At 35.3% G+C, this 21,768-nt stretch overlaps 1 protein-coding gene across 4 annotated transcripts in view; it reads left to right on the top strand.

Moving 5' to 3' along the window:
- RERG (RAS like estrogen regulated growth inhibitor) overlaps positions 1-17,255 on the top strand; it is a 129,982-nt gene extending 112,727 nt beyond the window's left edge. For 3 of the 4 annotated variants that reach the window (XM_055280563.2, XM_055280561.2, XM_055280564.2), the window contains exons 3-5: positions 3,897-3,953; positions 13,647-13,720; positions 15,526-17,255. In XM_055280563.2, coding sequence (XP_055136538.1) covers positions 3,897-3,953; positions 13,647-13,720; positions 15,526-15,933 — 539 coding nt within the window. In that variant the 3' untranslated portion in view covers positions 15,934-17,255. The remainder of the gene's footprint in view (positions 1-3,896; positions 3,954-13,646; positions 13,721-15,525) is intronic. The other variant, XM_055280565.2, reaches the window with a different exon arrangement.
- Positions 17,256-21,768: the final 4,513 nt, after the last annotated feature.

Here is a 21,768-nt window from a genome sequence, read left to right on the forward strand (position 1 = left end):
AATGAAAATGATATAAATCACTTGACATACATCCATAGTAAGTTTTCATTATTATATGAATGTTGTACTGTTGTAGAGCATGTATTAAATCAAGGGTCTTTATAGGGTATGTTACTAGGATTATAGACAAGATTCAAAAGGTATTCATGATGTGAAGGTGATGAGTAATATTCCTTGAAGCAGTTTTAATTGGAGCAGAAATTCTTTTCCTAACCAAAAAAAAAAAAATCTGTCCTGGCCATTTTAAACACTTTTAGTTACATTTTTCCAATGCAATCAACTCACCACAGTCCGATAAATACATAATACTTTTTCCAGCTGGAAAAAAAATTTCCAACATTTTTCCATAATAAATACTTATTGTTGTATGCTACAAAGTTTTGGGGTGGATTTGTTATATAGCAATAGCTGTATGCCTGGAGACCTTTAGAAAAGAATAGTCACAACTGTGTAGGAAGTTACATAGGCTTAAGTATCTTAGAAAAAAATTGCATTATATACAGTGTTAATCAAGTTACTTCATGAATTCTATAAAGGAAAGTAATGACATATTTTTCAAGTATGATACTGAAAGGTAACATTTGAAAGTTTTGCCTGAATCTCTCTTGAATATGACTCTTAAATAAGGAATAGCATGTGCGTTAGTTTACATTTACCTTGAAGAGTTCATTTCTTGCTGAAGCTGATTTATTGTACATGAAATACCTAATTAGTTTTCATTTTAAAATATTATTCTGAAACGAAATCTGGCACTCCTGATGCCTACTTCTTCTTGATAATGATGTCAGGAATTATTTCGAGTAACCAGCATAGATTAGTTAATTTTTAGAAATAACGTGACTATTTTAATGTAATGGTTTTACCTTTTAGCTCTTACTTATGAATGGAATATCATGCCACAGAATGATTACATTAAGTGACTTTTAAAAATATTTTATTGGATTAAATTTTTCTTTACCAAATTTTCCATTTTGTTAGAAACCAACTTTCATTAATAATCATAAAATTCATAGTACCAGTAATACTGAAACGGAACCACAGATGATGAAGAATTAGCCAAGTAGGCTGTAAATTAGGCAAAAGGAGGAAAACAGTCTTCCCTACATTAGCCATTGGACATGTTTGGCTTGTTTAATGGAAAGGTATGGGTTGTCAAGGAAATGGAAAGAAAATAAAATATTTCAGAAGGCAGAGACTCAACAGTAACTACTAATCAAATATGTCAAACCTTAAAACTTCTGAAGCAACAAGGCCTTAAATCAATACCACCATTTTACTTCAAAAGACAAACTTCGCTCAAGATAGCTGGGATGGAGAGGGCAGGGAGTCAAAAGGAAATTAGGTCAATCTTTATAGTACCCATTTTCATTAATTATAGTTAAATTAGATTATTAATTTATTAATAATTCAATAAATTTATTAAAATTGAATAAGTTTTAATATATAAATTTAATTATACAACTGGGATAAAATTTTATTATTTAAATTTAATAAATTATATAACTATTTTGAATATATATTTATTATTTAAATTTTATAAATTAAACAAGTGTTTTAAATATATATTTTTTTATATAATAGTTAATATATATAACTTTTTGGGGTTTTGAGCATTCATATACACATATATGCTCAAAAACTCTAGCACTCTGGAGTTGTTTTGCCTCCCCCACTCTACAGCTTCAGAAAGTATTGCTGCATAACTGCACAGGCACTAACCAAGATTATTAACTGAGATCCAGGCATTTACAAATGATTCAATTATGTTCAGTATACTTGGTTTTGAAAGCTGATGGACTAATACATTTTTTAAAGATTTTGAGAAATGATTAAAATTTAAATGGTTTTGGAATTGAAGAACTGTAAATTTCACTTATGTAAAAAATTAAGCTCATTTTTTCGTGATGGAAGATAATTAAGTTTTCTAGGTAGCCGGGTGCGGTGGCTCATGCCTGTAATCCCGGCACTTTGGGAGGCCGAGGCAGGCGGATCACGAGGTCAGGAGATTGAGACCACCCTGGCCAACATGGTGAAACCCCGTCTCTACTAAAAATACAAAAATTAGCTTGGTGTGGTGGCACACGCCTGTAATCCCAGCTACTCAGGAGGCTGTGGCAGGAAAATCACTTGAACCCGGAAGGTGGAGATCGCAGTGAGCTGAGATCATACCACTGCACTCCAGCCTGGGCAACAGAGGGAGACTCTGTCAAAAAAAAAAACAAAAAAGCTAAAGTTGGAACTCTTTAAATCATGCAAGCTGTTATGTGTTTATTAATGTTGCTAATTGTACAAAAGAAAAAATATGTTTACTGCTTACTGCATCCTGTATGTAAAAATAAAAGTTTCAGTCTCAGGAGAGTGAACAGTGACAGACTCTGAAGACTGTAGCTAAAACCACAAGTACAGTCACTGTGGGAAGTATTACAGGGTCAGTGGCCTTGCTACTTTCGGCACTGCAAATATTTTGGCTCAAATTCAGCCTCACACTCTGTAATTACAAAGAACATTGGTACTTTCCATCTCCAGCCCCCAGTCAAGAAGCCACGTTGTGCTCTGTTTTACAAAGTCCCCATGCAGTTTACACTGCCATCTCTCATATAAAACTTCACAGGAGGAAGGTTATACCTCTGTTTTTCCTAGAAGTGAGAATAGGCAAAGACTAACAGTGACCTTCCACTAACTAGTTTTATTTCTTCAAGGGGTATCTTTTGGCTGCCACATTCAGGGCATTTCAGTAAAAATAAAAATACACATTATAATGGGTATTTTAAAAGTGTAAAATATGGTGGACAATGAATCTTTCGTTAAGGTCAGTGGGATCCCAGGGAGGCCATCAGGGGTCTATGAAGGGCTCATGAGCCTGCTAAATTATATGCCAAATGTGTGTATGTATATTTTTTCAGGAAAAGGATCCAATGCTTTCATTCCATTTTTTAAGTGCCTGTAACATCCCGCTCCAATTTTTTTTTAATTTAAAACCACTGTTTTCAACTATACTACAAGTGTAAGAAAATGTTTGGCATATGTCTCATCAATTTATAAGGACAATAGAGTCCACATATTTCCATGCTTTTCTCCAGCCCATCTTCCAGTTAAGTATTATCCAGATGGCCTAGGACTTAACTTCAGTTTGGTACAATGGATAAGTTAGACTTCCTGGATTCAAATCCTTATCAGGCCACTAACTAACTAGATAAGCTTAATTAAATGAGTTAACCCCTCAGCGCCTCAGTTTCCTCATCTGAAAAATGGGAATTAACACAGTACCTGCCTCATAAAGATGACATGAGGATTGAGGAGATCATGCAAGCAAACTGCGTAGCATGGTTCCAGAACCTGACTCTGACTGTATTCTATCAATCAGTGCTACTTTTGATGAGTTTTCACCGATGTCTAATAAAAATCCTTAATTTTGAATATCTACTTTTTTAAAATGCAAATGACCTGCTAGTGATCTTTCATTACACTAAAAATTATCACATTTTAAACTTGCCTTTGCCAATCCTTATCAATATTCAAGCTTCAGATACCTGTATTGTGAACTTTTATGTCTAAATTCATCATTTTGCTAAAAATTTTATATATGAGCATTTTCGCATCATACTTTTGTTTGTTTTGTTTTTAACCTTGTGACTAAATCAACAAATCTAATTGTTGACTAATGTACAATAAACCCATTCAAATATTACAATGGTTTTAGGCCATAATATGAAATTTATGAATATGAATAATATGAAAATTACTTGAATAAACATAAAACATTTATTTGCTTTATACACCAAGGAAATATAAAGGATTTATAGGGTTGTGTGGAGCATTTCACTTTCCTTAAAAAGATAGATGCGCTAAGCAAATTAACAAATTATTTTTTGAAATGTTGCTCTTTTCTTCCACAGCTCTTGTAGTGAGATTTCTGACCAAACGGTTCATCTGGGAATATGATCCCACCCTCGGTAGGTCAAATTTTGTTTCCTTCTCCTCTTCAATAAAAATTTATGGCCCCAAAGAAAGAATAATATTTTCTGTCGCAACATTTTTAAGCTCCTTTTAGCTGACTTGGAAGTGCTTTTCAAATCATGCAAAGAAGCCCTCTCTGAGGCTAGATGTGTGTTTCATGTTGTCTGTGCTTAGAACCCTGCAGGATTTTAATGCATAGATGAAGAAATTAGGTCAAGCCTCAGCCACGAGGAAAGGAAGTGGGTACAACACACTGCCCTCACATCAGAAAAATGCAGCATCATTCTAATGGGAGAAAGAGGATAAAATGGACATGGAACATTTGGTGCGTAATAGAATGGCATCCTGAGAAGAGTAACAGAAAGATAAAACTACTGAATATGGATTTTAGGGAAAAATAAAATACGTTTCTCTCTTTTCTTCTCTCCAATACATCTGACTAAAGTCTGTTACAGAGAGAGAAGGAGAGAAGAAGCAGCAAAATACGATGTCTGTGGATCTTACAAATAGTAAAAATGTTGATGTATAAAATGTAGGCAGACACTCTTCCTGGTTTTTTTTTTAATTTCTTTGTTTTATTTTTGTCACTCCAAGATTTTCAGTTTAAAAGGGAGCAAGACTTCTTTCATTGTTTTTATTCATTCATTCTACAAATATTTATCAAGTGCCTCCTGTGTGTCAAAGTGTTCTGGGTGCTAAGGATAAATCAGTATACAGAAAGAGAAGGACTTGGCTTTTTTGAGTGCACAGTCTAGGAAAGAGAGAAGAGTCAATAAACAAACAAATATATGTGAGATAGTGAGAAGTTGTGTGAAGGAAAACAATAAGGAAGGGAATAGAGAATGATCTTATAGTTTACTTAGTATTTGACTAATAGTTCTGAAATTTATTTTAGTAAGAAGTACAAGGTGAAAACCCAACGTTTTTGTCCAAATCGTTGACCAGTTTTCCTCCTGTTATGTATTAAATACTCGCTACCTTTCTCCCCTACTTCCAAGGCAGTCTTTTCATATGTTGAATTGTTTACACCAGGACGCCATTCTAGATTTGCTTTTCACACCAAACAGAAGAAGCACACTTTTTTGTCAATTGTATGCCGTACAGAACATTTTGATACTTTGTAGAGAAGGTCTTTCCTCATTACTTTTTTACAAAATTATTTTGGCTACTCTGTTCGTTGATTTTTCCAGATCAAGTTTAGAAACCCTGTAATAATATGACATGATTTTGATTGGAATTGTACTAGAACTATAAATTACTTTGAGAAGATCCACATCTTTATGTTATTCCACCTTTTAATCTAGGAGAATAGCATGTTTCTACATTTATTATTTATTCTTCTGTTTTTGCTTTTAAATAGGTCAGAGTTTTCACATCCAAGTTTTTCGACATATTTTTAAATGTAGCCACACTAATTTTAAGATGATATATTTGGATCTAAAAATGCACCCGATTTTTTTAAAAAATTATTCTTTATTATTTCACCCACCAAAGTGAATACTTATTCTGCTCTTATATTTTTATTACTTACATAAGTTTTACAGAGATTATCTGAGAATCTTAGTGATTAATGGGAGTTTAATTTTAAAAATACAAATTTTTTATTGCTGTATCCATATATCTCAATGAAAGATGAAGCTTATAAAAAACGGTCTCATAAAATGAACTCCTCCTGAACGTGTTCCAGTACCTAATCTTATTATTCTTGATTAGTCTTAGTTTAACCATTTTCCCTTTTGTTTTATTCATTCTGAAAAAACAAAACTGCTATTAATAGTAATCTGCCTGCATCAGTTATGTATAGTGCAGGCTTCCTTCTGTAAGAATAATGAAACTTTATTGAGTGACCTTGTACAGTACTTCTCAAAGAGGATGGCAGCTGCTAAGCAACAAGCACTTTCATCAGACTTCAGGAGTAATGGATACATGACTCATTCCCAGGTGAGGGCTTCGTTAATTCTCTCACACTGAGGCTGGATTTGTGTGTCTATATGCGTGTGTGCAAGAGGTCACTTTTGTTCCAGCATAGAGGGGTTCTCAATCCATTTGATTCAAGGGAAATTAGCATTTCCTGAGTTTAACTTCATACTACCTTGGGGAAGACAGGATTCTTTGTTGAATACATGGCTACTGCATTAGTCCATTCTCATAATGCTGTAAAGAAATACCTGAGACTGAGTGGTTTATAAAGAAAAAGAGGTTTAATTGTCTCATGGTTCTGTAGGCTGTACAGGAATCGTGGAAGCATTTGCTTCTGGGGAGGCCTCAAGGAGCTTTTACTGACGGCAGAAGGGAAAGTGGGAGCGGGCATCTTACGTGGCAGGACCATGACTGAGGGTGGGAGGGCATGCCAGGCACTTTAAAACAACCAGATCCCAGTAGAACTCACTATTGTGATGACAGCACCACGAGGGATGGTGTTAAACCATGAGAAACCACCTCACGATCCAATCTCCTCCCACCAGGCCCCACCTCCAACATTGGGGATAACAAATGAACATGAGATTTGGGTGGAGACACAGATCCAAACCATATCAGCTACTTTAACTAAAAGTTTCAAAACCACCACCAAAAGAGATAACAACATTAAAAAGCCAAGTGGCTTATATACAAGAAGCAGTGTTGAATTCTGAAGTCAGTGCTTTCCTGAGAAACATGGGGCAGTTTTTGTTCAACCTGGAACAGAATTGTTACTCCACGAGAAGCTGAAGACTATGATCATCATTCTACATATTAACACACTTCGAATATTTACTGCTTTGAAATAATTCAAGGAAGAAAATGTTTGCTACTATAGTAGCAAGTGACTCCTAAACTTTTCGGTTTCAGACCCAGTGTTTTATTTGATTTTTATGGTGAAAGCCTATCCTAATAATTCAATTAGGGATGCAGGCAAGGGAAAGAAAGAGGGGGGGATCTAAACCTACACTCCACTTGCACTTCATAAAAGAAAGAAATTGCTTTAACATCCGAGTGTTTGTTTTGAAGGATACAATGTAAAAAAAAAATCAGTTCCTTACATTGAACAATTTTAGTTTTATTTTAATTTTCCTTATTTTACCGTGGATCAGTGAAATCTTTGTGGGTGGCCAGCACACGGATGTCTATGAACCACATCTGTAAACCACCACGGAAACTCTTAAGATGTGGTTAATCTTTTTACTGATTTAGCTTTTTTTTTTTGCAAGTTTCAACACGTTAGTATGGACACTTAGCCAGCACAGTAACAACAGCAGTTAGTTATGTTGATTTATGAACATGAAAGCACATGAAAACCCCCTGATGGTGGTGGCAGCAATTACCTGATTGTAGAACAACAGGATCCATGTTCCGAATGGATCCCAACCAAGAATTGAATCTCTACCTCCAAGAGTCATATTACCCTCTAAGAATGCTGGTCACCACAGAGAATACAGATAGAGGCTTAGAATGTGTGTGCCTGTGACTGTGTGTGTGTGTGTGTGTGTGTGTGTGATGGAGGCATTTGGAGAGGGAGAGACTGTATTTCAGCCTCTATCACTACTGCGATTGGTCCCTTGGAGGCACTGTGTTTGATCTGCTTAGAAAAGGCTCAGATGAGGATGGGAATCAGAAGACGTTAGACCCACTAGTTCTTTGGTTCTGTGATTGGTTCGTCTTGCCTGCCTTACAACTCCTGCTGCTTGGAATGGTTCATACGAAAATAGATACACCCAGAACAAATTATCTTAACCAGATTCTAAAGCAGAAGTGCTTAGCCAACTCATAGAATTATTTAATTATTTAATATTGGCACTGCAAGGAGCTTAGAGATTGTCATTTGACAAATAAGGAAACAGGTACAAAGAAGTAAATTTAATCAAAATTACATGTCCAGTTGTGGTTAGACTAGGAACAGAACTCAACTCAGTACAATTTCCATTCTGGCATAAATCAACATAACTAACTGCTGTTGTTACTGTGCTGGCTAAGTGTCCATACTAACGTGTTGAAATTTGCAAAAAAAAAAAGCTAAATCAGTAAAAATATTAACCACATGCAACATCCCTTCAAGCACCAACTCCTCTTAGACTACATAAAATATACTTCTAGTTATTAAACTACTAGTGAGTGTAGATTTTAAATTATACATCTCTCACTTACAGTGAAATTCAAGTGTAACTTTTAATGCCTCATTCCATTTTGAAACTCATATTTTTCTTATAGTATACAATATTTTGGTTCATTTGGAACTATCTCCTAATCATCTCCCCACCCTTCACAAAAAAAGGCTCAATTTATTATTTTTGTTTAGTATGAACAAAATCAAAAGCAAATCCACCAAACAAACACATACACATTTTCTTTTATGTATTAAGATGCATAGTGGAGTCTAATTTCAAAAGCTACTTAGTACTTTTTTTAGAGTTAACTCTGGAAAAGTTAGCACATAGATGCACAACACTTTGCCTTTTGGGGCAATACTTCCATTGTTTTACACATAGAGAAAATGGGCTTCTAATGAGAGAGAGAAGCTTAAAGAAAAAAAATGCTTAAAATGGTATGAACCCAGTATTCACCTTAGACAAAATCACTGCTACCACAAACGCTGCTATGTCTGGGGCAGACATTCTCTCATTTCCTGTATTTTATCCTTTTTGTTTCAGTTAACAAATAGCCAAAGAATCACAACTTCATACAATTTTTATTATATTCCATTTCCCCCCTACTGTGGCATTCTGTGATTGAAATACATACCCTATTTATCATGGAAGCAACAGAGAAAAATGTCCCTGTCTCTCAGACAACTTTTAGTGCAAAGAGATGGAATAGAGCCCAGAACTCTGTTTTCCAGTCTCTGGGGCTGATGCCAGTCTTTTTAAAAGGGAAGTCGGTACAAAGGACACTAAAGAACAGCAGAGGGAGAAGCCAAAGGGCATGGCTCCCCAGCATGTGTGATGCAGAATGGGCTGCTCTTCCTCACGCTGCGGCACTGAAGATGAAAAAAGAAAATCGTTGGGAGAACACTTGGAGACAAGTGCCTGCTGTAAATAGTATTTTAGAGCATTAAATCGTACAAAACTATAATCTCTCATTTAACGTAAAAGAGTAGGGGGATGGAATATTCTGAAATTGTGAATCACTATGCAGACACCATGTATGAATTACATATTCTAGGAGAATGACAATAACGGAAAATATACTTATTAAAATATTGATCATAACCTAATTTTTAAATTTTACTTTTTGGAAAATACTTGAGCAATGTGCCGTGCTTATGGCAATGATCAACACACAGTGCTGATGGAAGTAGAAGGCAAGGATATGGCTGGCGAAGCTGCATTCTACGGCTTGTATTTTGGACAGGAGATTATATTTACAGTAAAGTAACAGAAAACAGTAGTCAAAAAAGGACTGCAAAATAGTTGATGAAATGAAAGTCAGAAACATGAGGTAGATAGAAAAAATAATTCCAAAACCACTGGCTTACAAGCTACCCCCATGAGAACAGAAACTTCTGAGTTTATTGTGTTGGTTGGTTGGTTGGTTGGTTAATGATTTGGGTAGTTTGGGTACAAAGAATTGAGTTAGTAATTATGTTAATCATACTACTCTTTTTCATGGTGTTATGCTATTATTAGTGTATGGGAGGCCTTATATTATTCCACTTTCTTTTCCCCTTCATCCCTTATTTTGACACCCACTGCCCTCCTCTTTCCCTTAAGTGCAGAGTCTAATGTGTTTGAAACTAAGCATGGTATTTAAAAGCCTGAACTCCAAAGCTGGTCTCCCTGACTCAAATCTCACCTCTACCATTTATTATCTGTGTGACCTTGGGCAAGTTATTTAATCTTGTTACAGCTCAGTTTCCTCTTGTAAAATGGAGCTAATAGCAATATACACTTCACTGGATATTTGTGAGGATTAATGAGTTAACATAAGTGTTTAGAACAGTTGTTCAAATAGAAGCAGTATGTGCTAGCTATTATTATATATTTACTTAGGAAAAATAGTGTTCTGTATATATATATTTTAAATTTATATAAACTTTATATATTTTTATATATATACACTTCTAATCATTATAACCAAATCTGATATTTTTAAGATCCATGCATTTTTCTGTATTTACTTCTAGTTTTCTACACGGTATTCTTTACTATGCCACATTTAACTAATCTCCCCAGTGATAAACACCTAAGTTGCCTCTAATATGAGCTACTGCTAACATCACTGAGGAAAACATACCTTTAAATTGGTGGTTCTCAAACTTTAGCATGCACCGTAATCACCTGGGGGACTTGTTAGAACACAGATTGCCCATAGATCTGGGGTGGAGCCTGAGAATTTGCATTTCTAACAAGTTTCTAGGTGAGCCAGATGTTACTGGTTCAGGTCCTACACTTTGAGACCCAGTGCTGCAAGAACCTGGACCAAGTTTTTTCTAGTGCATGTACCTGAGAAGGAGATTGCTGAATCATAAGGTATGCCCACACCAAATACTAGTGAATTGCTCGTCAAAATTATGTACCAGTCTACGCTTTCATTGCCGGTGTAGAGAAGATGCCTATAACCTAGTCAGGCATTATATTACCTAGCTTTATAATTTTTGCCAATCTTATGGTCATAAAATCATTGTATAAGCTTCTCTCTGGTAAGTAAGCAGGTAGAAACATCATCTGATATATGTTTTCGCTAATTGGGCATCCTCCTCTGTAAATTTCCTCTTTGTATACTTTGGCCGTATTTCTTTCCTGTTCACTTATCTTTTTAATTTCTAAAATTTCTTTCATACTTTAGGTATTAATCAACTTTTTGCTTATCGTGTTAGAAATATGTTCTCCAGTCTTTAGCCTATTTAATATTGCACAAAATTCTTAATTTTAGTGTAGTCAACCCATTTATTTTTTATCTCATTTTTTTTTGGTCTGTGCATGAGCTTTTATATTTTCTTACTTTTAATTTTTTTAACTTTAGGTTTCACTCTTCAAATCTAGATGAGTTTAGATCTCTAATTCATCCAGATTTACTTTTGATATATGCCCTAGAAGCCCAACTTTATTCTGTGCATTTAGTGGCCAATTCTTTCTTATTGGTTCCAATCCGAATGCTACTTATTGAACCATTTATTATTTCCCTAAGTAACTTGTGGTGTCACCTCAGTCATATACTAAGTTCCTATATAAATATGAGTCTATTGTTAAGGCCTTGGTAAATTTGTGCATTCTGGTATTAGTACCACACTGTTTGGAGTAATGTTATATAGTATTATATAATTTTAAATAAGTTTCTTGAGCTTCTCAAAAAGTCCAGCTGGACATTTCATTTGAATTGCATTAAATTCTAGATTAATTTTGCAGAAAACTGACATGTTTTTAAAAATGTTGTTTCTCCATTTTCCTAGGATTTTCTTATGTATTCGAGTCTTTATTTTCTGTTATAAACTTCTAAAATTTTCTATTCTAGAAATTTTTTCTTTTTGCTTTTGGAGGGTTTTGAAGGGTTTTGTTCATTTTTATTACTTCCTAAATATTGTTTATTTTACTACTATTGGGAGTAGTTTCCTGTTTTCTCTTACCTTTCCTACATGGCTTTTGCTGATATAGAAGAATGCTAGTGATACTGTATTTTTCTCCAGAATTTATGAGTTTGAAATTATTGCTTATAAACTTCATATTATTTTATTCTTATTTCAGCAGAATGTACAATTTCCTCTTTTTATGCTAAATTTTAATTGCATTGTCTCTCTTAATTTAATGGCAGTATTGTTAGATCTTTACAGCTGTGCTCTCTTTTTATATCTTTTCAAATACCATGCTTTGGTTTTGTTTTCTTTTTCATGATGTTTTTTCTTATTTTGTCTTGAATTTATTCTGTTTCTTCTCTTCTAATTTATTGAGTTGAATATCTAGTTCACTTTTTCTAGATTTTTAAGAGTTATAACATCTTCTGGAATCAGACAAGTACATTAGTTCACACAAACTTGCTTCTGGCCTTTTCCCTCATCTTCACCCTGATATACTGATAGAATCATCTAGAATTGTAATGCCAGGATTGATTTTGATGTAGTTTTACTGTTTTGATGGACGTCTTGAATTCAATTTCACTGGCAAAAAGTCCTATATCAATCTGAGTCGTATCTTTTTGTAGGTGATGTGCTTTATTCCCTAAATCCCTTTAGACTTCTTCCTCATTGATATCCTTAAATTTTGTCATAATGGGTTTAGATATAGAGCTTTTTCCTCATGTATCCTGCTAGTTCCTTTGATCTTAAATCTTTCATTGTTTCATTGTTCCCTCACGTTGAGAAATTCTCAGTCATTACAACCTCAATAATTTCCACTCCTCTATGTATTTTATTCTCTCCTTTGAGGCTCATTTTATAAAGGATACTAAGATTTCTTGTTCTATTATCCATACCTCTTATTAAATTTTACATGTTCCTTTGTTTTACTTACTTACACTTACTGACACTTCTGGGAGAGTTCCTCAACCTAACTCTCATCAGGTCAGTCATTCATTCATTCTGTTCTTTATTTCTGTTGTTCTAGTTTTCCTACAGAGAAGCACCAGTTGGCACTTATTTTTGACCTGTGGTTTCCATTTTATGTGATGAGGGGCATACTCAGGGCCACTCAATCTTCTTACACCTGCTAACTTCTCCTTCCCCTCACATAGCTTGGTGACCACTCTGCTGTTGATCCACCAACCTCCAGCTGGTACTGAGCATCTGCCATTTTTCTGCTTTGAAGAGGCAGCATGAGCAAGACGACTCCATATAGTTCCACCTCCCCTCCATGCTGCCCAACCCTCTCCTACTTTGGATTACTGTTCCTCACCAACCACCCAATACTGGGGTCTGACCACCTTTTACTACTCCTAGACTTTCTCATAGTTTCACATCATTTGGCAAGAACCATTCACCTTCTGGTAATATCTGTTACATTTCCAGAGTTGAGGTTTGAAAGGAAATTAGTAGCTTCTGTTGGTATGTTATCTTGTTAGAAACAGCAGTTTCCAAAAACTAGATTTTTAGAAGCACCAAGGCAGAATGCATTTTGTGAAAATCACCTTCTCAATTTACATTGTTGAGGTCTCATTATAGAAGGAAAAGAGCACCAGGGAGCTGGCTTTTCAGAAAAATAAAATGGAATCTTCAGAGGAAAGGATAGGGCCAGGCGCTGTGGCTGAGGCCTGTAATCTCAGCACTTTGGGAGGCCAAGGCAGGCAGATCACTTGAGGTCAGGAGTTCAAGGCCAGCCTGGCCAACATGGTGAAACCTTGTATCCACTAAAAATACAAAAATTAGCTGGGTGTTGTGGCAGGTACCTGTAATCCCAGCTACTTGGAAGGCTGAGACAAGAGAATCACTTGAAACCCGGGTTTCAGTGAGCTGATATTGCACCACTACACTCCAGCCTGTGCAACAGAGCTAGACCCTGTCAAAGAAAAAAAAAAAAAAGGAAAGTATAGGGTAGCAAAGATGCAAAGAGATTCCCCCTATTCTACACTCTGAAAGTCGGTGGCACCCATGTTAGAACTTGGTATGTCCAGAAGCTAAGTATGAAGATTCTACATTTTTGCACATCCATCCTCTCTTTCCTAGACTACACAGTTCCTTATGCTGTAAAATCAGGAATACTTCTCCCATGCCCATTTTCAGTTTTAAGGATCAAATTAAATCTTGCATTTATTTACCGTTTTGCCTTTTTTATTTGCTCTTCCCTTAGAATCAACCTACCGACACCAAGCAACCATCGATGATGAAGTTGTTTCCATGGAGATACTAGACACTGCTGGTCAGGTAAATAAAGAGTTCAGCGAAAATATTTTTCTGGATCAAATAAAACTGAGAAATCTATGCTAAGAACAAAAATAAGGCACTTTTCTTCAACTAACTTTTGCATGCCTAAAACCTTTTTCTCTAACTGGCCATTTTATATATTAACATATTTGTAAATATCTGTATATTCATCCTTATGTAAACTGCCCAGTGTTTCAAGGGGGTTTTGAAAATACTATAATATTCATATATCATCTAGGTTAGACTCTCTCACCTATATTTTGTGGCATAGCAAGATATTAATAAGTTTTCATGGTCAAATGTGTTTTGAAATGCTCAAATGAAGCTAAACAGGTGTCTTTACTGAAAGAATTCTTAGAGCCTCTAACATGCTTGTGTGTGAGTCTTTAAGAAAGAGATTTAGTATATATTGTATTCTAAACTTGCATGATGTCATATAAGTTTGTTTCAGAATACTTTATGTTAGATGTCTTTCTTGTAATATTTGGTATTAGGTCAGTCACTTCTGAGATTACAAAAGGGTTCATAGATAGGTTTAGTTTCCAGGTACAGAAATGACCACTGGCTGGGCGCAATGGCTCACACCTGTAATCCCAGCACTTTGGGAGGCTGAGGCTGGCAGATCACAAGGTCAGGAGATCGAGACCATCCTGGCTAACACTGTGAAATCCTGTCTCTACTAAAAATACAAAAAATTAGCCAGGCATGGTGGTGGGCGCCTGTAGTCCCAGCTGCTGGGGAGGCTGAGGCAGGAGAATGGCGTGAACCTGGGAGGCGGAGCTTGCAGTGAGCCAAGATCGCGCCACTGTACTCCAGCCTGGGCGACAGAGCGAGACTCCGTCTCAGAAAAAAAAAAGAAAAGAAAAGAAAGAAATGGCCACTGGAATGACAGAAAGCTGAAGTTTTCCATGGTACTTTATCAATGACCCGTGACCCCCAAAAAGACTTGAATCAAAGTGTTAAAACCAAGAAATGTTCTTGAAATGAATTACCCACTTTTCCATCTCATCACCACCTACTTATTCTCTGACCTTCACAGAGCACTGATTCTGAAGACAGGCAGCAGGGAAATGCATGCCTCCAGAAGTAATTTGAACCTGGGAAAGCAATGCTTTTTCAAATCATGCTTGCCACTTTCCTATGAAGGAGTGATAACCCACTTTGAGAATCACTTCAATAGAGTTTCTATCATTGGTACTACATGACATTTTGGGGGCTCTGAGATAGGAAAAGAAAAAAAAAGCCAAATCCTTTAGCATAGAGTTGGATTCTCTAAATAGTTTGTCACAGTTTTTCTGGAGGCTAATTGTCTATAATCTGAAGAAAGAGAAAATTAAAACAAACAACAAACCAAAAAAGTAATAAATAAACCAAAATGGCATCTTGCTAAATTTTGACTCTAATTATGATACTTAAAATGTGGGATGGGGCTACTTGTCTGTTAAAAAATTGCTAAGTCCTTAATTGTGATGAAAAGTCTCAAAAGTGATGTGCTCAACTAAGATTATAATTTCTTTTTAGTTTTTAGGATTACAGATTTAATGATATGGCAAGAAAAAAATTAAAAGCAGAAAGTTAAAATCTATTAAATTAGAAAATACTCAGTTCCCTGAAATATGTTGAGATGAATAAGTAATGACTGTATTTAAAACTTATTCAGAAGGTTTGTACAATTAGAATACCACAACTTTTTAATGACTTTGCATATAAAGAATAGTAATTTAGGGATTACTATCAGCATTACCAGCATCCATGTATTTTGATTATTTCCAGGTCTCTTGACTGCCATTTTTCTTTGCCAACAGGAAGATACCATTCAGAGGGAAGGGCACATGCGATGGGGGGAAGGCTTTGTGCTGGTCTACGACATTACTGACCGAGGAAGTTTTGAGGAAGTGCTGCCACTTAAGAACATCCTAGATGAGATCAAAAAGCCCAAGAATGTGACTCTCGTCTTGGTTGGAAACAAAGCTGACTTGGACCACTCCAGACAGGTTAGCACAGAAGAAGGAGAGAAGCTGGCCACAGAACTGGCTTGTGCTTTTTATGAGTGTTCTGCCTGCACTGGAGAAGGGAACATCACAGAGATATTCTATGAGTTGTGTCGAGAGGTGCGTCGCCGGAGGATGGTGCAGGGCAAGACGAGGCGACGCAGCTCCACCACGCATGTCAAGCAAGCCATTAACAAGATGCTCACCAAAATCAGTAGTTAGGCAGCCCAGCTGAGGTGGACCAAGTAATTGGAAATACTCTTCCCCTTCTGTTCCCCTTTCAAAAATAAAACAAAATATTGCATTCTTTGTTTTGATTCTGAGATATGTCTGGGCTTCCCATTGTTTCCAACCTCTCATAGGTTTTAGCATGGGAAGTTTTAGTGTGTTTTATGCAATTTCAGTGCTAACAACTTCCTCCTTTCCTGCTTGAATAAGATACACTCTAATGGCATTTGAACATGTAATCACCAGAGATTCTGAAATGACTGGTTTATGTTAAGCTATTTTTAGGCATCTTCACCTTGCTTAAGTAGGTTGAAGTTTTTTCAAAGGCATTTAAAAATTCAATTTCTTGTCAGATACTACAAATAATTGTCTTAAAAGTCTAAGATAGCAGAAAATACAGTAAAAACACAGAATAAGCTGAGCTATTGGAACAGAAAATAGAAGGAACTCTAGTTTCTGTTTGAAGTGAGGATTTTCTGAATTATCTAATATCATCTAGGTCTTCTTTAAAATTTTATTTTGTTCTTAAGTTCAAGCATCTTCTCACTAATGTTTTTCACTATAACAGAGAATTCATTTCAATTTGAGTTGGTTCTATCAATGATCTATTGATCATTACACCCTAATTCTCCTTCCTTGGCTCAAACAATATTTTCACTATAACAAAGGCAATAGGACACAAAATTCACATCCTGCTGGGCCTTTTTTCATCAAGTCAGGGTGATATAAAAACATTGGAAATCTTTTCACCAAACCCTGACTTTATTGAATGCTAGTAAAAGATGTAGAATTAGAGACATCTGATTTGTTTATCACCTTAGCAGAAAAACCACAGTCCAAAAAACAAGCAAATTAAGAATGGAGCTTAACCATGCCTCCATTGGGAAGTCTAGACTTTGAGCCAGGTACAGTAAGAAAAATTAGCCTCTGATTCATTAAGTTTACCACATGACTTGTTTTGATATTTTGGATACATTAACTCACTTAGGAGAATTCAGAAAAGAATGGGTGATTAAAGTTCATTACAGCTGAATAAATGTGTCTAAAACAGATTCTTATATTCTGAAAGTACAGTCTACAACTGACAAAACTTTATGATTCTTTTCTCCCCCATTATACCCCTATATATATCAAGATTTGGGTACTTTATTTTAGTAGAAAATATATATCTTTTACATATGTATGTATTTATAAATGCATAGATATATGTATAAAAATTTGTAAGCGTTAGAGGCATTAATTCACCAATGCATTTGGACAACTTGATGTAACTGACTTTATTTTATGTGACTATAATAAAAAGCATAATTTTCTCATTCTGTCATATTTGGGTAATCTTTCTTGTGATAACATGAAACATTTATAATTTGAAGGAAGACTCAAGGGGACAACTGAATTGCAAAATTGACAAATCAGTGAGCCTGATATAAAAAAATTAGCTCCTGTTGATTAAACTAGCTGCTTTTGGAGTCTTTAGGTGCTATTTTAGATACTTTATGTATTATCAAATCTTCACAATCACTCTGTGCAGGACTAGTACTGTAAGCACAATTGTAGAGATAAAGACATTGAGTCACAAGGGGGAAAATGTAGTAAAGCCAATTTCGCATAGCTATTTAGTGTGTAGAACCAGGATTTAAACCCAAAGAGTCAAAAAGTTGGATTCTAGACCTCGCATTATTAACCATTATATACTTCTTATCCTTGAGCTGTGGTGGGGAAGATACTGAAGCAGATAATTCACTTTAATTATGTTTTTCTTCACTCATTACAAATCTTTATACATGTTGGACACATAAATTGATACAAATTAGTCTATTTGATGGTGACTGATCTGAGCCTTAAAGTATACATGAGAGTTATCCAAGAAAGAAATATGGTAAAGATATTCTAGGCAAAGGAAATAGCATGGAATCAAAATATAGAGACTTGAACAGTGATGGTAAGTGTGGTAATTAATGAAAAGGAGTTTAGAGGACCACATATCTCATTTTTAGGGGAAAAGGGGAAAGAGAACAAAAGGGAATAATTTTTTTTTAAATGAATGGGCAGGAGGGAAGAAAGTCAAAAATTCCTATTCCTGCAAGCAACTACCTACTAAAGAATCAAATTGGTAAACTTAGCTATGATTCATTTTCAGTAAAGTCTTTTTAGACAATGTAGGGGACATGGAAGCAGATAAAAATTATTTTTGAAATACTGTTATCTTCTAGAATTAGTCACTTTGATTCTCTCATATCTATACTTGGAAATATAGTTCAACCAATTCCTATTAAAAATAAGCTCATAAGGAAACATAGTGAAATACATGGATGTCATTCTTAAGTCAAAAAACTAAGTCAAACACACAGTCACCAACACTAGAAACTACCCTAGGTATGTGAATACAAATCCAAACATTAAAAACCAAACAACCACTGGCATAAGTTTCAACCACTAATTACAGAAGAGCATGAGACTGTACAAATATAAATTGGTTATTTCTCTCATGCCCTAGGCTTCTCCGCAAATGTAAGATTATAAATAAGTTAATACTATTAGTTGGTTAGAAGCTGAGCTTCATTCTTATGAATGCCGAGGAAGCAAGATTCACTTTGTAAAAAGTAGAGACAGTGTTTTATTTTCTGTATTAAAAGCATAGCATCACTTGGCCATTATGGAATAACAGGGGCCAGATTTACTCTTATATATTAAACAACTAGAAAAAAATTCAGATAAAATATACAGAACAATAGTTTTCAGATATTGAACAACAAGCAATACAGTGCATTGATCCCTAAAAGGAGGGAAAGAAATGATGTAAACCCTATGAATGCTTCAGCTTACTGCCAAGTGACAGGTTCCAAGAAGCAATACAGTTAAAAATAAAAAGGAAAGAAAGAGAGTGAGAGAAAGAAATGAAAGAGAAAAAAAGAGAAAGAAGAAAGAAAAAAGGGAAAGAGAAGGAAAGAAGGAAGGAAGGAAGGAGAAAGAAAGAAAAAGAAAGAAAGAAAAGAAAGAAAGAAGAAAGAAAAGGAAGGAAGGAGAGAAAGAAAAGAAAGAAAGAAAAGAAAGAAAGAAAGAAAGAAAGAAAGAAAGAAAGAAAAGAAAGAAAGAAGGAAAGAAAGAGAAAGAAAAGAAAAGAAAAGAAAGAAAGAAAAGAAAGAAAGAGAAAGAACAGCCTGGGCATGGTGGCTCATGCCTGTAATCTCAGCGCTTTGGGAGGACAAGGCCGGTGAATCACTTGAGCCCAAGAGTTCAAGACTAGCCGGGGCAACATGACAAAACCCCATCTCTACTGAAAACACAAAAATTAGCTGGGCATGGTGGTGTATGCCTGTAATCCCAGCTACTGCTGAGGCTGAGGCAGGAGAATCGCTTGAGCCCAGGAGGCTGAGATTGTAGTTAGCCCAGATCATGCCACTACACTCCAGCCTGGGTGACAGAGTGAGACTCTGTCAAACAAACAAACAACAACAACAAAAAAAAAAAAACCCCGCAGAACTTGATTTTCTCATTGAGTTGAAAAGACAAAAATCAGAATTGGGGGAGGTCAAGTTTATAAGAATCTGTGGGATACAATGTCTGAAAAAAGGAAACTTAACAGAGAGAAAATTCCATAGATGTACAAAAGAGTTCCTTTTAGTCTTTGGCTTAGTATGGATCACTTGGTAAGAGGATGCTACCCATGGATGAAGCAAGAAGTGCAGAAAAGCAGTAGGTCAAATTTTGGGGGGATCATAAATAAGGCTGAGAATAGTTTGTACTATTGAAAATACCATGTAATATACAAGTAATAAACAGGATCTTGGACACTGTGTTTATACACAGGACATTAGGACATTGTGTGAATTGTGAGTCCAAATTAGCACCAGACCAGGATGCTAAGTAACTGCTCTAACACAGCATAAAAGGCAGCCTTAAATTGATCGAACTGAGTCCAAGTAACTTGATTTTGTGCTGGAAAAAAATCCAACACACTATACAAAAATAGTAAAATCTTGTGCCTGATAAGATAAAAATTACAGTGGCTGGCATCCAGTCAAAAATTACTATGGCAAAGAAGCAGGAAAATATAATCCATAAATAGAATAAAAATCAGTCAATCAATAGAAACAGACAAAAACATGACAAATGCTAGCATTAGCAAACAAAAAAAATTAATACAGCCATTATATGTATATGCTCCATATGTTCAAGAAGGTAGGGAAAGATACAAACATAGTGTGTGAAGACAGAAATATAAGTTATAAACAAGACCCGAATGTAATCTCTAGAGATAGAAAATACAATATCTGAAATAATAATACACTGTGTAGCATTTACATCAGATTAGACTCTGAAAAATTGACCAGTCAGCTTGATGACATAGTGATAGAAACAATCCAAATGAAAAAAAGAGAGGAAGAAAGACTAAAGAGATAAAAATGAACACATCATCAGTGATTTCTGGGATAAAACCAAGCAGTCTAACACATAGGTATATAATTGGACTCCCAGAAGTAGAGAAGAGGATGGTGGGACCAAAAAAAAATGAACAAATAATAGCTGAAAAAATCCATATTATAAACCCTCAAATCCAAGAAACTCAAAAGACCCTAAGGAGTAAAAAACAAAGAAAACAATATCATGATACATCAAAATCAAGTTACTACAAAACTATGATAAAATCTTAAAAGCAGCCAGTGGGGGCCGGGCACAATGGCTCATGCCTGTAATCCCAGCCCTTTGGGATGCCAATGTGGGAAGATTACCTGAGGTCAGGAGTTTGAGACTAGCCTGACCAACATGGTGAAACCCTGTGTCTACTGAAAATACAAAAAATTAGCCGGACATGATGGTGGGCACCTCTAATCCCAGCTACTCAGGAGGCTGAGGCAGGAGAATCACTTGGACCTGGGAGGCAGAGGCTGCAGGGAGCCAAGACCATGCCACTGCACTCCAACCTGGGTGACAGAATGAGACTCCATCTCAAAGAAAAAAATAAAAGGAAAAAAAAAAAAAGCAGCCAATGGGGAAATTAGACACATTAAGTACAGCAAAACAAAGACAAGAATGACAGCCAACTTTACTTTCAAAACTATGCAAGCCAGAAGTCATTGGAATGAAATATTTAAAATAGAAGGAAAAGAAATGTCAACTTACTATTCTATTCCAAGTGAAAATATATTTCAATAATAAAGGTAAAATAATGATAAAAGATCTAGGAGAATTTATCACCAGCCAGTCTGTAATGCCAGAAAGGTTAAAGGACATTTTTAGGGCAAAATATATAATAACATTAACACCAAGGAAGGGTGGGAATAGATTTTAAGTTTCTGAAACTATATGTAAAATATCATAACATTATTTTGAGATAGGCAGTGATAATAAGTTACATGAATATGTTGTAAAGTTTAGGGCAACCACGTAAAACTAAAACAAAGAGATGTAGCTAAAAAGCCAATAGTGTATATAAAATGGAATCATAAGACATACTCAATTATTCTAATAAAAAATCAGGAGAAGATAAAGAAAAAAGAACAGATTGGATTAAAAGAAGAAAATTCAATTATATCTATGAATTTACTAAATATGATTGTTGTAAACACTCTAATTAAAAATCATAGATTTTCTAATTGGATAAAGCAAGAACAACCTACATTCTGTCCACAAGAAATTCTTATTAAACAAAAAGATACAATAGATTAAAAATACAACAGTCTGAAATATATACTAAACACTAATTAAAGAAAGTCAGAATAACCATATGAATACTGGACAAGATAGATGTCAGAACAAGGAAATTAACAGGAACCAAAAGAAACCTTTCCTAAAGATAAAGAGGTCAACTGAAAAAGACATAACACT

The sequence above is a fragment of the Symphalangus syndactylus genome, chromosome 5, assembly GCF_028878055.3.
Source record: "Symphalangus syndactylus isolate Jambi chromosome 5, NHGRI_mSymSyn1-v2.1_pri, whole genome shotgun sequence".
NCBI classification, from domain to species: domain Eukaryota; kingdom Metazoa; phylum Chordata; class Mammalia; order Primates; family Hylobatidae; genus Symphalangus; species Symphalangus syndactylus.